The 18,288-nt window shown below is 35.7% G+C and overlaps 1 protein-coding gene across 2 annotated transcripts in view; it reads left to right on the forward strand.

Annotated features, from left to right (window-relative positions):
* The first annotated feature begins 269 nt into the window (after positions 1 to 269).
* Positions 270 to 18,288, forward strand: part of LOC111053051 (dynactin subunit 6) — a 32,379-nt gene continuing 14,360 nt past the window's right edge. The window contains exon 1 of one of the 2 annotated variants that reach the window (XM_039423887.1): positions 270 to 623. In XM_039423887.1, coding sequence (XP_039279821.1) covers positions 616 to 623 — 8 coding nt within the window. In that variant the 5' untranslated portion in view covers positions 270 to 615. Of the gene's footprint in view, positions 624 to 13,077; positions 13,153 to 18,288 lie in introns of those variants that run through there. The other variant, XM_039423888.1, reaches the window with a different exon arrangement.

The raw sequence follows: 18,288 nt of genomic DNA on the forward strand, positions 1-18,288 counted from the left end.
TTAAAACAAGGGTAACCTACAAATTGGTTAACCAATAACTAAGAATATTAAGAGAACTCAATGATTACCACCCTTGAAATTCATGATGAAGGATAAAAATTGTATTGGTAAAATAAAATAATAATCCTTTATTCGAAAAAGTAGTTATCAGTTGAATTATTAACGTTTATTCATGAAAAATTCCATTCGACAGAGGGATTTCAATGTAAATTGTAAACACGAGTTGAAGTGTACGCTTTTGAACAGCTGATCGGCTGTAGGCTCTGGCCATGCAGATCTAGTAGGCGATGGTCTAAGGTTTTTTCCAATATTCAGATGTTTCAAAGTTCAGTTTTTAGACTGACTGTTCCCTTTTTCGTTTTCATATACTTTACATTTTTAGGTTATGATGAAAACTGAATGCTTTTTGTGTTATTGAGAATTTATTATTATAATTAATTTACAGTAATTTTACGTTTGTATTTTTTGGCTAAGCCTTCAATTCTAATGAGTTAATTTCAAGCGGTCTAAATGTGTTGAGTCTGAATGGAATCTTTCATGAGTAATTAAGACATTATTTCGTTGTACAGTTGAACCAAATACAAACAACTGTGGTAAATTATTATTATCAACATCATGAATAAGTAAGTCCTACTATCATTTTCAATAATATTATAGCGCTGAATTTACGTTATTTATAGTTGAGAAGAATCATTAAAAACGTTCATTCCATGTAATATTTTCTGTGGCAAAAGCAAGCTGATCTTGCTCTGTTTTGTGCCGGCTAAAGTGTACGCCCAGTGTTAAAATATCTATCATCAAATTTTTGGTTGGGATCGATTCAGTATGTCATTTAGAACAAAAAATCACAAGAAATAAACGGTGGTCACTCATCATAAATTTTATAAAAATTATTTAGTTTTAGCCTACTAACCTCACTTTGTTCACAACATTTCATACACCTCTAATATATTAGGTTAGGAAAGCTAAGTTTAGGAGAAGCTAAGGTTAGGGAAAGCTTTAGGTTAGGAAAAGCTTTAGGTTAGGAAAATCTTTTGGTTAAAAAAAGCTTTAGGTTAGGGAAGTTTAGGTTAGGAAAACTTAAATTAGAAAAATCATAAATTTGATGATTTCGATAGTCAAAATGGCTGCCAATTATAGGTTAAATGCATTTAAGATTGTGCTACTTTGAACTTAGTTTATTTTGAAAACAATAGTGACCGTCGTTTAATTTTTGTGATTTTGTGCTCAAAATAACATACTAAATCGATCCCAACCAAAAATTTGATGACATGAAATTTAGCACTGGACTTACACTTACACCATCTCCATTAAACTAAAAGTTTGGACAAGATTAAGCAGCCAAAGAGTGTGTAAAACTCTACAATTGGCATTTAGCTGTTGACCAATCAAGGTTCAATTTTCATTGGATCCATGACTAGTCTTTACAACACTGGATAGATTTCGTCGTAGAAATTAAAAAAAAAACATACGTTCATAAAAATTTACACTGACTATCGAGATGGTATGTGAATGAGACAAATAAATCGAGTGATCTTCTCGTCATTCAAGAAATAGAGTGAAAGTTTGAGATGTTTACCTTTCAATTCACGGACACAATGGGAGCCTGTTGAATATTTTCAGTGTTCGAATTGGTCAACTGGTGTGTGATCAGGCCAATTGCAATTGTGGCAGGTCTACATCATCACATCTTCTAGTGAAATAATCATGAACCAGGCCTCTCACTTGAAATTTATGTAGCTGTTCTTTTAGAAGCACTAACGAGGTAAGAAGGTACTGACTGAAGACATTGAGGATCCGCCGTTCTTTGAACAGTGGATGGCAATGCTCCAGGTATGGCAAGAATGTGATGATGCGGATCACCTTTTTTTGAAGAAGCAGAATCCTCTCACAACACACAACAACACACATGTCCTCAAAGCACAATCCCATATACGGTAGCTCCTTGGATTCATGGTTGACTCATCACTGACATGGAACCAGCACATTGATATGATATGCAACCGACTCTCCAAAGTAACATAGGCCTATCTGATACAGAAACTGAGAAGCCATGTTCCAAGGAGTTACCTGGTTACTGCATACCATGGTCTGTTTCATAGCCACATCAACTATGGGATTGCACTTTGAGGGCATGCAAGTGGATGTCACAGAATTCTCCTCCTACAGAAGAAAGTGATTCGTACAATAACATCATCACCATACTTGGAGCATTGTCGCCCGCTGTTCAGGAGGCTGGGAATACTCACTGTCTTCAGTCAATATGTGCTGAACTCCCTTGTACTTCTGAAAGGCCAACTTCACACACTCCAAGCAAGAGGCCAGATACACAACTATTCAACTAGAGGGCGAGACAACATTGACCTTCCCTACTCTAGATTGGCTAAGCTGCACATTTGCTACTCAATGCGCGCATTAAAAATCTACAATAGACTTCCACTGAATTTGCGGGAGCTGGAGGTGAGAGTGTTCAAGAAAGTGCTCCGAGAGAAGCTAATTAACTTCCCTCTCTATTCTTTGAGTGAGGAGAAGATTGTATGTTTTGTCAGTCTCTTCGATCGGCCATCTTGATATTAGAGTACATATTTGAACTTTGTACCTTTAAGAAACTGACCTCCTTTAAAATATTAATTTTAACATGGAATCTCGTTTTATAGACCTATTTTCTGTATTATAACACAATTCAACCATATTTCACCATTATCATACCCCATTTTGGAAAAAAGTATGTTCCCAAAATGGGAACATTGGTAACCTCAGGGGTATTCTGAGTATCACATCAGTTCTAGGAACTGAGTGAAAAATAGCTCAACTCATATGGTATAGAACAGTGTATTTCATTTAAGAATTTTCAAATCAAAATAATAATAAAAGTTACAGGAAAAGTAGAAAATTCAATCATAGAAATACATAAAAATTCGAATAACATCTTGAAGCTGATAAGAGCTTATTTTTTGTGAAATTTATCATTACATATTTTTTTATGCAATCTTTTCCCGCATTTAGTGCACATGAGACGGGTGTTTTTCAAGCAAATCACACATCTGCCTTGTGATGTTGCAGACAAATGATGATTTATTCCTTCAAAACGAACATCCTCAATTGTTTTTGCAGTTGGTCCACCAAGTCAAACTCCCACGGTGTCTATTATTATGAGTGCCCTTCGAAAATCTTTGTGAGTCACACTACTGTTTGGATTCAAATATTGGTAAAATCTGAAGCCAGCCACAACTCCCATGTTCAGCGCATTCGAAAACAGGTTCCACCACCATTTCTTTGAGCGGAGACGCGGTCTGAATGCTGATAGAAGCCTGTCCATCAAGTTCACGCCACCCATTCCTTCATTATACATTTTGATACAGTGAGGCTGTGGTACATCTTCCCTTTTCTCCTGCTTCACTCTTCTTTTGGTTATATGCAATGGCTGGACGGCAAAGCAATTGCTGGCAACTGTTACCACAGCATTGTCATTCCACTTCACACAACTTACCTCCCCTTCTGAATAGTTATCAAAGCAGCCTCAGTCTTGTTTTTGTAACTCATTTGAAGAGAGTAAGGGACATTTTTTTGTTCTATTCTCTCGAACTGTCCCACAAGCCCTGAAACCAGACTCTCCTAGCTCTTTGAGAAGATTATAGCTTGTGAAAAAACTGTCAAAATACACAACATGCTGAGATGAATTCTCAACAGCCTGAAGCAAGCCTCTCACCACTCTCGAGCCAAGAGGCGATGTGTCAGCTTCACCAGCTTTTCCACAGTAAATGGACATGTTGTATGGGAAACCATCCACTCCAAACTTTGAACCCAAAGCGTATTGGTTTGTTCTTTATGAACATTTTTGCGGAATGATGACCATGGTAGGGTACCATCGACTCATCAATGCTCAAACTCTCATGATAAACTCCAAATTGTAGGATTTTTCCATTCAGCTTATCATAAAGTGGCTGGAATTTGGCCACTTCAGTGTTACCCAGCTGGTTATTGTCAGCTACATGAAGATATTTTTTTATGAGCTTGAACCTATTTCTGCTCATACTTTCAGAAAATATTGGAGCACTCAAATCAGGAGCAGTTGACCAGCAATCACTCTCTGAAGGCAGATAATGATATCCACTAACAATAAGGAGTCCCAAAAACACACACATTTCCTTGTAAGACACCTCAAATGAATGATCATTTTTATCCCTCCTAGCATACAGATTTGTCTGCTCTGTTATGAACTCAATTATTTCAGGTGAGAAAAAAAGCGAAAAAATTTCAAATTTAGATTTTCCCAAATGTTCCTCTCCAACTTTATTTACTGGTTCTGGCCCACATTTGTATAGAACTTCCTGACTTTTCCTCCAATTTGGGATTTCTTTATCAGATTTGTTGCTTTTACCTTGTCCATGCACACGTTTAGTCTTTTTTGTTGGTGGATGAGGCACCTCCACCTCAGTTACCGTTGCTTCCACATCATCAGATCTTACCTCAAGTTCAACTTCTCCTGGAATTTCAGTTGGCAGTGTTGTTATATCCAAACCGTCATCAGGGAGAATCTCTTCGTCACTGTCGCAATTCGTGTCTCCAGACTCTGGAGGCAAGATACATATGGTTGCTTCTGTCACATCTGGTGATTCTTCTACGATTTTCACTACCTCCTTTAGGTACTTCAATCTTGATATGGGCCTGTAAAAGAGATTACACAATACTTATTAGGAATATAATTGTAATGAATAATGTGAACAATCTCCACAATTGACCTGAGAATAGTGGATGCAAACGAACAATAATTCAAATCCATTTTTTATAATAATATAACAGTACGAATATTGCTTTTTAGCTAGACCTATTTTTTATGATAATAAATACTTGTTCAGAATTGGGATTAATCAATTCATTTCTTCATCATATTGATAGAACTGAGCCAGAGTAATGAATTGCTCAAATAAGAGTATCATAGACTTCATATTGACATTACTTAGAACAACAAGATACAACTTACACTAAGATCAAGTAAGATTTCATTATAAATTCACTATGATTCGAAAATGAATATAGCATTATAATCTGAAATACTTACCCAAAAAATTTTGGTTGATCCATTCTTACAACAGTAGTCAATTCTTATGAAAATAGAAATAAAAACAGAAGCACGAAGTTATCTCACTCTCAGCAAAAGCTAATACAATGGAGTAGGCTCTATGAATAACTTATGGAAAGTAAACTGACTGCAAAGTAAACACTGTCTAGCTCGGTACCAATTGCACAAATCAAAATTATTGTATTATCGAATTGACTACCAACATTATGCATTCGAAAAAGCAACCATTGAAGTAACTATCATTCCCAAAATGGGACATGCTTGACTTTCAACAGATACCGCCAAAGATACCAACGTTCCCAAAATGGGACATACAAAAAATCTGCTTGTAGCTTATATTCTAATGGATAAACTCGTATCATTTATGTCCCATGATGAAGACTAATGTTTTTTTTCATGGATTATGTATGAAAAAAGTTATGATAATGCTTCAGGGAAAAAGTTATTGACAGATATTAGAAGTGAGTGAAAATTTGCCCATTTCACTATATTTGAAGTGAATAAAAACAGAGAAATGAACAATAAATTGGCAAACTAAAAATATGACATAATTTTACGATACTCTTACTTCAATTTAAGCTCAAGACATCAATCCAAAACCTCTTTTGTACATCACAAAAAAATGATGAAGTTATGTTCCCAAAAAGGGAACGTTGGTCTCTAAAAGGTTAACCTTTTTGTTAACCTTTTCGACAATGTCTATCCGGTATATACACTGGTCACAGACAGAAGAAAAATTGAATTGAATTCAATTGAATAGCCCACCCAGTCAATAAGGTGAATCTCTCACCATCGATAGAACGAACCCTCCCAGAGGGTCATTCTCCCAAAAGTACCAAGAAATCCCCCTGGAGCTTTCCCCCCCCTAACCGCCCTCAAAGTTGAAAAATGCAGGTAATCTCGGGAAATCAATTATCTCTGTAACCATTGATTGGAAGAAATTCTATCATATGTCATTCGATTTATTACATTATGGACTACAATATCAGTGCTATTCATTTTCTCAATAAAAAGAACAGTTTTCTTGATAAAATTATATAAATGTAAAAATTTAGGGGGGTTGCGATTTTACTTTTTTGTTTTCTCCGATTAACTTCGAAGCAAGTGATTTTAAATGAAAATGAGCTGAATAATTAATGTAGCCACTTTCATTGCGAATCCATTGATGTATATTGTTATGTATTTGTCATTTGATTTGACACCATGGGAGGGGAAACGGCCGACGTGGTACAGCGCGGCTGACTCTCTTCACCATAGTAAACTGTAAACAGGAAATCAATTATCTCTGTAACCATTAATCAGAAAAAAGATCTATCATTTTTTTTGTTATTTCTATTAAAACTAGTCACTAGGACTAACCATCAATTTTGTTCTGTTATTTCTTTTCCTAAATTAATTTTTATTGCTAAAGTCTTCCAGTGAAGCCTACAGTTCCAATCTATAATTTCTATAATTTCACTACTTTAAATTATTTCACTACACTTTTATTCAATATACTTTAATCACTCCACTAGCACTACACCAACTCGAAGGGCTTTGTTCTCTTCAACCTCCTAGTGAGTTCAGTGTTGTCTAGTAGTTGGATGACTTCGGTGTTGTCATGTTGATGAAGACGTGACTCATGATGGGCTGCCAATCGTCTTATCTCACAGGTCACATAGGGGATGTGCAGATCTCGGTGCAAATCGCTGTTCCTTATGTACCAGGGCGCATTCACCATGTTCCGCAGTACTTTGTTTTGGAATATTTGAATCTGACTGATGTTAGATGTTCTAGAGCAGCCCCAAAGCTGAATTCCATACGTCCAGACAGGTTTTAGAATTTGTTTGTAAATCAATAACTTGTTGTCCAATGAGAGTTGTGATTGACGTCCCAACAGCCAATAGATTTTACTGTATTTGAGTCCTAGCTCGCTCCTTTTCATCTTGATATGCTCTTTCCATTTCAACTTGGCGTCAAGAGTCATTCCAAGGTATTTTGCTGTGTTGCTGTGTGGTACTACATTCCCATCCAGATTTATTCGAATTGGGTCATTGATAATTTTGTTTGTGAAGTTGATATGAATAGACTTCATCTCATTTAATCGAATTCTCCATTTTTTGGCCCAGTCACTGAATCTGTTGCTAGCATTCTGTAGTTTTGTGGCTGCTTCTCGTACTGTTTCCCCTTCTGCCAGTATTGCAGTATCATCAGCAAAAGTAGCAATTGTCACTGCATCCAATTCAGGAATATCGCTTGTGTACAGCACATAAAGAACTGGTCCAAGAACACTACCCTGTGGAACTCCAGCCCTTATTTCCTTCAATTCGGAGACGTCATCACCTTGTTTTACTCTGAATAATCTGTTGTTGATCTATGATTTTAAAAGTTTTACAAGTTGAGTGGGGAGAATTTTATGAAGTTTAATGATCAGTCCTTCATGCCACACTTTGTCAAATGCCTGTGCCACATCAAGGAAGATTGCTGAACATATCGATTTTTTCTCTAATGACTTCTCTATTACATTGGTGATTCTATGTACTTGGTCCAGGGTTGAGTGCTTCTGCCTGAAACCAAATTGATAGGCTGGTATCAGATTCCTGCTACTTATGATGGGAGTCAATCTCTTCATTAGCAATTTCTCAAAAAGCTTTGAAATTACAGGTAGAAGAGATATTGGGCGGTATGATTTTGCTTCTTGAGGACATTTCCCAGGCTTTTGCAACATAATGACTTCTGCCACCTTCCAAATTGTAGGAAAATGCTGTAATTGAAGTGATGCATTGAATAAGTATGTTAGCATGACAATACCTTTCCTTGGAAGTTTTTTCAAGATTTCACCTGTAATCAGATCAAACCCAGGTGCTTTTTTGGTATTCAGATTATATTTTATTTCTTCTTGAACCTCATTTATAGAAACTGGATCAATCTCTGTATCTAAATCATCTATTATATCTTCTTCAGGATCAATTTCAGATTGAATGTTGTTTGGCTGGAAGATTTCTTCTAGATGATTAGCAAATAAATCTGCCTTTTCTCTGTTATTTCTTGCCCAAGTACCATCTGGTTTTCTAATTGGAGGGGATTGTAATATTGGCCGCTTAATTCTTTTTGTTGCTTTCCATAATGAATAATCTGTACTGGCATCAGCTGTCAAATTTTGAAGGTAGTTATTAATGGATTCCTCAGTTAGTTTCCTTATCTCTCTTCTCAATTGTTGTGTTTTGTTATTCAAGATATTTTTGTCAGCAGGATCACGAGTTTGTTGCCATCTTCTTCTTGCCCTTCGTTTTTCTAAAACAAGTTGTCGAATCTCCAGAGGGTAATTGCATCCTTTTGTTTTCCTGGTATATTGTCTGGTGTTTTTCCAGGCTGATTTCTGGATTTGCCACATGAAATTTTCTGCGGCTTCATCTAGCTGCTCAGTTGTTCTAAGTGGAATATTCAAGTTGATTTCATTCTCCAAATCCACTTTGAAAGCTTCCCAGTCTGTTGTTCTGTTGACTAACATTGGTCTGTCTTCTTTCTTTATTATTCGTTCACTAAGTGTGAGAATTACAGCTGAATGATCAGAATCCAGGTCAAAGCTCTCTTCAATGTCAATAAAATTACTGGGTATTCTCTTTGTTATGAAGAAATCTAGAAGATCTGGAGTTTTATTCAAATCTGTTGGCCAATACGTAGGTGTCCCTGTTGAATGGAATTCGCAGCCCAGCTCCTGGATAGCCTCTCTGAGTTCTTTTCCTTTGGTAGTCGTGAGTCTTGAACCCCAATCCTTATGCTTGGCATTAAAATCTCCACCCACTATGAATCTATCTCCAAGCTCATGAAGAATATTTGTATAATCATTTTTCTTTAAATTGTAACATGGTGGAAAATATGCAGCTCCAACAAGTATTTTCTGGTTGATGGACTCTATTCCAACTACAGTTAGCTGTATTTCATTACTTTGAATACTGAAGTCTTCATAGTGCTTAATACTCTCCTTCACTATTACAGCACTTCCACCTCTTGCTTGATTTTGAGGATGAATAGTTTCGTAAACATTATATCCATTGATTTTGAAGTGAGTCTGCTCAGTTGAATGGGTTTCAGAGATGAGGCAAACATCTATATTTCGTGTCTTTAGAAATATTTCTATTTCTTGTTTTCTATTATTATTGATATTATTTATTCCATTGGCATTCCAGGTAGCAATCCTTATATCTTGTTGGCTCGCAATATTCATTTTCTAGTTTTCTTCTCGATACTCTTACTCTTCCCTTCCAAGCTGTCAAGTCGTCCAGAAAGAATATTTAAACTGTTCAAAATTTCCTGCAAAACCTTATTGACTTCAACTGGTTGTTGTTGTTGTTGCTTTGGTTGGCTCTCCTGTTGTAGGCTTGGAGTGGGTTTCGTTACTTGGGAATAGGATATTTCTCCAGTGTACTTTTTTGAAGTGAAGTTTCTCTGTTTAGTTGTATGTGGTACTTCGCTACTTCTTTTAACTAGGTTTTCTTTTTCAGTTCTTCTTCTCTGAAGTTCTTTAGCGATGAGACAGCCTCTGTAGTTAGCTGGGTGAGCCTCAGCACAATTGAAACATTTGGCTGGGGTTTCTTTTGCCTTAGTACACAAAATAGTCCAGTGTTTTCCAGCACACTTCACACACACAGGTTCATGTTGACAGTATGTCTGTGTATGACCAAACCGTTGACAACGTTTACACTGTGGAATCATTTTATTACTTCTAATTGATTCAATTTTCACTTTCATGTAGCAAATATGTTTAATTTCAAATATTCTTTTTGTATCTTCTGTATTCTTGAATGTTAACATGAACTTTGGAAGTCTGATAATGTGTTCTTTTCCATCTTTCTTCATTTTGTTGACAGCACTGATTATTTGAAAGCCTCTGCTTAGAAGATCGTTCTTTATATCCTCTGGATCACATGATGGAAGAGGCTCTTTAGCCATGACACGAATTGGACGAGTTTGTTTATTTTCGTACGTGTGTCATTCATATTTAGCTTCATTCAACATCTTAGTTAAATCTCTGTATTCTTGTTCAGTTTCAACATTCAATTTTAGCTGGTTGTTGTTCATCATGTTGGCACTGAAATTGAGATTTTTCGATTTCAATGCCTCTTTAATTTTCGAATACTCTTGTATATTGCTTAATATGACTGGTGGTGGCTTGTTTCTCTTTTCTGTCGGTTTCATACTTGTAGAATCAGTTGCAGGCTTTATTTTTTCTGGTGAGTCATGGATTTTTCTCTTCTTTTGTTTAGGGAGAATCCATGCAGTCTCTGATGCTACCATTTTCTCTTCTTCCTCCCAATTCGGTGGTGAATAACTTTTATTGCTACTTCTAGAAGATGCTGGTTGCATTGTATGTGAAGCTGAAGATTGAAGATTCTGTGTGGTTGTAGATGCTGATGAAAATATCTCTTTCAGCTGATTAATCTCCAACCGTGCTCTCTCCAACTCCTTTTCCAGTTTATGCATTCTTTCTCTCTCTTCACTCTGTTGGAAAGTGACTTCTTTCCATGCATTGTACAAAAACTGCTCCGTTGCAGTTTTTAGTTGGTTCGTTTTTAGAAACGATTCTGGGGAAGTGTTGACGTTTCCAGTCATTGACGCTGGTTCAACGCTCCTAGCCGGTGTTAGTTGACTCATAGTTGTGTCGTCCTCTGTTTCCTCCTCCTCTTCGAACTCTGGCAGTAGGAAGGTTGGCAATCTTTTGGGAGTTGACATTCCTCACATTCTTTACATTCCTTAGCTGGACTAGATGATAATTCAGCACTGAACTGATTTTTCGGCGCAGGGCACTGAACTCATGCACAACAATCAAAACACTGAACTCAGCACTTCAACTATTGCATACACTATTTCAACTACTCTCATTAAAAAAACTACATCTGCTCGCTACGACTGCTCGATCGATACTCTAAATCTATCATATGTCATTCGATTTATTAAATCAATTATTTACTACAATATGAGTCATAATCATTTTCTCAATGAAACAAATAGTTTCCTTGATAAAATAATATATATGAAAAAAATTAGGGGGTCTTTCGATTTGATTTTTTGTTTTCTCCAATTAACTTTGAAGCAAATGATTTTAAAGAAAAATGGGCCAAATTATTAATGTCAATTATTATTAAATCAATATTTCACAAATTTGGGAATTTGACGGCAGAACAATATTGTATGTTGGCTATATTATTGTATTGATTTCATTTAAAATCAAAACTCTTACATAATTTAACTTGCCACTCGTACCGGCGGCAGTAGTGTTGTATGATAGATGATTTTCAGTGTTTAATATCGAATTTAAAGATGACAAAAGCAGCTTTCCAAAAATTTGAAAGATAGAGATCAATAAAATGTTGTTATTCAAAACTTGACAACTCACAATAAGATAATATTATCACAATTATTGCTATCAGCTGCCAGCATTTGTATCAAAACTTCAGTATCGAAACATGAGCTTCCTGTATTGAAATACATATTGCAACACATTGTTACCAGCATATCAATTTCTCTATGAGCTTCCTTTATACAAACACATCTACAACAATGTAGGTATGCCGTATGATGTTCCATGAATGAATTTGAACATTAATTCTGAAAATCTACAAGGAAAATTGAAATTTGGGCTTCGAGGTGCACAAAATTGATATTTTTAGAATGTATATGCAAAATATGGATATCTGAATCATTCCTGTTTTTTTGATATGCAATCCACAAAGTTGACATGTTTTGATGCAAAAAACACAACCCTACTCTCTCTTATTATAAAGGTTAGCCCAGTCAATGAAGGTCCAAAAAAGCAATTTTGATCCAAAAATTAAATAAAAGCTGAATCTCTCACCATCAATAGAACCCTCCCAGAGGGTCATTCTCCTAAAAGTCCCAAGAAATCCCCCTGGAGCTTTCCCCCAGCTCCCTAAAACATGAGAAATACAGGTAATCACGGAAAATCAAATATCTCTGCAACTATTGATCAGAAAGAGTTCTATTATATGTCAATCGATTCACTACAATATTAGTACTATTCATTTTTTCAATAAAACGAACAGTTTTCTTGATAAAATAATATATATTTTTAAAATTTAGGGGGGTTGCAATTTCATTTTTTTGTTTTCCTTTATTAACTTTGAGGCAAGTGATTTTAAATGAAAATGAGCCTAATAATCAATGTAGCCACTTTCATTGAAAATCCATTGATGTATATTGTTACATATTTGCCATTTGATTTGACGCCATGGAAGGGGAAACAGCCAACACGTTACAGCGTGGCTGACTCTCTTTGCCATAGTAAACAGTAAACAGAAAATCAATTATCTCTGTAACCATTGATCAGAAAAAAGATCTATCATATGTCATTCGATTCGTTACATTATTTACTACAATATTGGTTGTATTCATTTTCTCAATAAAGCAAACAGTTTCCTTGATGAATTAATATATATGTAAAAAATTAAGGGGTTTTTTCATTTGATTTTTTTTTGTTCTCTCCGATTAACTTCAAAGCAGGTAATTTTACAGAAAAATGTGACAAATAATTAATGTAGCCACTTTCATTGCGAATCCATTGATGTATATTGTTATTTATCTGTGATCCAATTTGATGCTATAGAAGGGGAAACATCTGACGTGGCTGACTCCCTTCACCATAGTAAACAGTAAACAGGAAATCAATTACCTCCCATGGTGTCAAATCAAATGGCAAATATGTAACAATATACATCAATGGATTTTCAATGAAAGTGGCTACATTAATTATTAGGCTCATTTTCATTTAAAATCATTTGCCTCAAAGTTAATCAGGGAAAACAAAAAAATGAAATTGCAACCCCCCTAAATTTTAAAAATATATATTATTTTATCAAGAAAACTGATCGTTTTATTGAAAAAATGAATAGTACTAATATTGTAGCGAATTGATTGACATATAATAGAACTCTTTCTGATCAATAGTTGCAGAGATATTTGATTTTCTGTGATTACCTGTATTTCTCATGTTTTAGGGAGCTGGGGGAAAGCTCCAGGGGGATTTCTTGGGACTTTTAGGAGAATGACCCTCTGGGAGGGTTCTATTGATGGTGAGAGATTCAGCTTTTATTTAATTTTTGGATCGAAATTGCTTTTTTGGACCTTCATTGACTGGGCTAACCTTTATAATAAGAGAGAGTAGGGTTGTGTTTTTTGCATCAAAACATGTCAACTTTGTGGATTGCATATCAAAAAAACAGGAATGATTCAGATATCCAAATTTTGCATATAGATTCTAAAAATATCAATTTCGTGCACCTCGAAGCCCAAATTTCAATTTTCCTTGTAGATTTTCAGAATTAATGTTCAAATTCATTCATGGAACATCATACGGCATACCTACATTGTTGTAGATGTGTTTGTATAAAGGAAGCTCATAGAGAAATTGATATGCTGGTAACAATGTGTTGCAATATGTATTTCAATACAGGAAGCTCATGTTTCGATACTGAAGTTTTGATACAAATGCTGGCAGCTGATAGCAATAATTGTGATAATATTATCTTATTGTGAGTTGTCAAGTTTTGAATAACAACATTTTATTGATCTCTATCTTTCAAATTTTTGGAAAGCTGCTTTTGTCATCTTTAAATTCGATATTAAACACTGAAAATCATCTATCATGCAACACTACTGCCGCCGGTAGGAGCGGCAAGTTAAATTATGTAAGAGTTTTGATTTTAAATGAAATCAATACAATAATATAGCCACATACAATATTGTTCCGCTGACAAATTCCTAAATTGGTGAAATATTGACAACTCTACTTTTTTATTGACAATTTTTTCTTAACATGAGAGATGTATTTCAAGTATAATGAAGGTTAGGTAGCCTACGGTACTGTATGTAGCCTACTGAAATCTGTGTATCAGAAACAAAAAGTTGTTGAACCCAATTGAAGAGCTATATTATTAAGCTTTTTGAACAAACATTTAAAATAATATGTGTCGAATTATTTTTTAACAAAGTGCTATGAATAATCATTTTCCATCTATATTGGGGGCGAATTCAATTGTGGTCCATCTTAAAATATAACAGCATATTTGAATATTGCCAGCATTTTGTTCAATTTATTTGTATCAATTCACAAGTAGATGCAAAAATTAATGAATATTGTTATGAATTATAAGACAGGAACAAATTGATTTTTTAAAAATGAAATATTCCACTATTTTCATTTTTATCTAGGTAGCAAAATAAGAATAAGGATAATGCGACGGAGGTTATAATGTTGTTACAAGACATTCGATTCCAACTGCAGTCATGGTGTAATGGTAAAGCACTCGGCTTTTAAGTGAAAGATACTAGGTTCAAATCCCAAAACTGAAACTTTTTTTGTTCTTAATTTTCTTCCTCGAAACATATTATTATAAATTATTTTTTGAAGGAAGTGGTTTTCATTACAATTGAACTTGAATTTCATCAAATAATTATTTAATGTAAAATTTTGCAATCAAGTTAAATAATAATTTATTTTTTAATAGTTAACATTTCTAAAAATCTCTAGTATTTTCTCATGGATTGTAATCCATCCATGTCTATCATGGATCATTGTAATCTATCTATGTCTTTTTGTTTGTATGAATTTTTTATTCATCCTAAAATGGAAGATGGAATTCTGTGTAATTCATCATACATCGCATATTTCCTTGACCATCTATTGACAATCAGCAACTATGAAAACATTAAATTCATCTTTGAAACACTGATTGCACCTATCTATATTTTTTTAATTCAAAACTTTACTGATAGATGTTACTACCAAATGATTGAGAAGAAAATGTTTTTGGAATAATAAATGCTGCATGACTAAGCACATAGGAAGTCCGTATTGGGATGTGAATGAAAATATTGATTGTCAGATAAATTTAATGATTCACCAAATAAAGTCAAGTGTGACATGAGATACATTGACTTTTTGGTGGTACAGAGTCCGATGGGTAAGCTAGTAGTTAATATGACTGTGGAACAAAGCATGGTATGCAGTCACCAGGTAGCTTCTTGGCACCATGTTTCTCAACTTGCACATCAGGTAAGTCACCTTAGAGAGCCGGTTACAGACCATGTTGATGTGCTGGTCCCATGACAGTGAGACATGTATCATAAAACCAAGCAGCTTAACTTCAGGCTCACCAATGGAAGGCGGTCCACGTCTCAGAGTGCATAACATGTTCTGCGTCTTAGTCTGGTTCATGCACAGTATATTTGCTCCAAACCACGAACTGGCCTCTTCAAGCAGCTAGGCAGACCTGAGGATGGCCAACTGGGGATCTTCATCCTGGGCAACAAGAGTGGTGTCATCCGCAAACAATAATGATTTTTCATTCATGCCAAGATCGTTTATGAAGATCAGGAAAAGAAGAGTGCCCAGAAAAGATCCTTTGGGAACTCCATGGCTCACTTGTAGTACCTCAGATTTGGCTCCATCCAGAGTATCCATCTGGGTACATCCAGAAAGGTAATCCTGAATTGATCTCAGGGCAGCTCCTCCAACACCATATCTCAGAAGTTTTCTAAGCAATATATCATGGGAGACAAAATCAAATGCTTTGGTTAGGTCGCAAAGGGTCATGTCAGCTGAATGCTTGTTCTCCATTGCCCTGAGTGTAGAATCAATCAGGGACTGAACGGCGCCTGTAGTAGATCTAGAGTAACCACCTGGGTACGTCCAGAAAGGTAATCCTGCATTGTTCTAAGGACGGCTCCTCCAACACCATATCTCACAAGTTTTCTAAGAAATATATCATGGGAGACAAAATCAAATGCTTTGGTTAGGTCGCAAATCTTCCTTTTCGAAATCCAAATAGATCCAAATTGATCTCTTGTGATAAGCAGATTCTCCTCAATTTTCAGTTCATAGGACCTATCAGATTTTCAATCTTCAGTTCATAGGACCATAGGAGCCAGCCAGAGACGCTGGGTAGGTCATCATGTCAATATACTTGAACACAGTTCACACTTAAATTTTTTACAACACTTTCACGTCATTTATTAAAAACATATTGGCATAGAATGGCTAAACACGGTGATGCCACTAATTATTCAAGATTCAAGATTCGTTTATTGTCAGAACATTAATGGCACATAGCATGAAAAACAATAATGCAAGTCATTGTCAAAAAATATACAAGCAATCACAAATTTAACAATATATCCCAGGTCATAAAATTGCATCAAATTATTAAGTATTTCAAACTGTAAGGATAGCAATCAAAACAAATTTATCATCAATATATCACTGGTCATAAAAAATCACATTATTTATACATTACATCAATGAATTTATACTGTAAGGACAGCAGTCAATTAAAATATTTTCCACACAAATTTTGAACTGTCTAATCTCAAGCTCTTTTATTTCAACTGGTAACTTATTGTACTTTCTTTTTCCAAACTCAACAAAACTATTCAACAGAATGTGGTAGTTACACTGAGTCATTCTGAGTGCTGTTGCCTGTCTAGTATAGTATGGCTGTGAACATTACTATCAATTGGCAAACTGTGTACATTTTTTTTGTGTACATCGGGCATTCAAAAGCATACAGTGCAGTAATTGTCATGATTCTGAGGTTCACAAACAATGGTCTCCAATGGGTTCCACTATCCTTATTACAAATTACTCTAATAGCTCTCTTTTGTAATAATATAAAAAGCTACTTTACATTTGAATCTCTCCCCCATGCAACAATGCCATACTGTATGCAAAATGAGACTGAACATAGCCTATGCATAATTAACAGCAATTAACACATCAAGACATACTGTCAGTCTTAAGGGCAGGTCACACCAACGTCTGCTAGCGGTAGCGAGCTCGCTCCCGCGGAGGTAGTTTTTCTGGAAACAGTTCACACCAAAAAACGTCCGCCAGCGGTAGTTTGGTTCTGTTCTTGTTTTGATGAGGCTGGTTCTCTAGAAGTGGGGGAAGGCCGGTAACCAGAGTGAGTCTCGGTATTCTGCGCATGCGCTACCGATGGCGAAGTTCTGGAGTTCGCTTTCCATGTTATTAGATTGGCCAGGTCAGACCGAGCTCACTACCGCTAGCGGTACTCCCAGGAGACGTTTCAAAACTTCGCCTGGCTCGCGAAGTGAAACCACCGCCGAGGTACTAACTCCGCGGTAGCGAGCTCGGTGTGACCTGCACAACTTAATAACATGGAAGGCGAGTTCTTTGACTTCGCTACCGCCGCGGATGCGAGCTCGGTGTGACCTGCCCTTTAGCCTTAATCTGCTAAGCATAAAAATACCTCTAGATACCTTACTGCACAGTAAGCTGACATGTTTTTTTTTTCAAATGTTCTCCCAATTTAAAATTATTTTGTAATGTGATGCCCAGAAACTTCACTGATGATTAATATCACATCGGCCACTTAAATCAAATTTTAACAACTGTGTTTTGTCTTTGTTGAGACAAAGAGGAGTTTGGAGCTGTCCAGTCTTCGATAGCTGAATTTAAAAATTTCGATAAAATTCAGGATATTCATGTTGTTGAATAATTTCTCATACATGACTTGTATTGTTAAATCATCAGCAAACCTAAAAGCCCTGACATCAATACCACTTATTGCAGCTGGCAGGTCATTTGAAAAGATAATAAAAAGTATGGGATCAAGTGTGTGGAGCCCTGGGGAACACCTGATTCAACTATAAGAAAATTAGAGAAAGAACCATTGTGAATAACTGTCTGAAATCTATCACTTAAGTAAGACATAGTAAGCTTTCTATCACTTGAGTAAGCTTTATACAAGGTGCGGCAGTCAATCGGGCGATTTTAAAAGCGTTATCAAGAGTGAATGATTAGATTTATTGACATGAAACATACAAAAACACAGAGTAAAGATAGTAGCATTTAGTTTACAAACTCAAAAAAACTAAAAAAATAGAAAAGAAAAGTCTTATTTTCGAAAAATAACATCTGTCAGATGTCCACCATTCCTATGTATGCACTCAGTAAGTCTACTGCTAACATCGCTCATTACACGTTGCACCATCTCCACTGGAATTTGTTCAATTTCATTCTGAATTCGATTTTTCAACTCCTGAATTGTGTGTGGTGCTGGAGACATAAACACTTTTCCTTTTAAGTAGCCCCACAGAAAAAAATCGCAGGCTGAAAGATCGGGGATCTGGCCGGCCATCCGATATCCCCATGTCTCGAGATTACATGATTGGGAAACATGTTCCTTACA

The sequence above is a fragment of the Nilaparvata lugens genome, chromosome 3 (genome assembly GCF_014356525.2).
Source record: "Nilaparvata lugens isolate BPH chromosome 3, ASM1435652v1, whole genome shotgun sequence".
NCBI classification, from domain to species: Eukaryota; Metazoa; Arthropoda; class Insecta; order Hemiptera; family Delphacidae; genus Nilaparvata; species Nilaparvata lugens.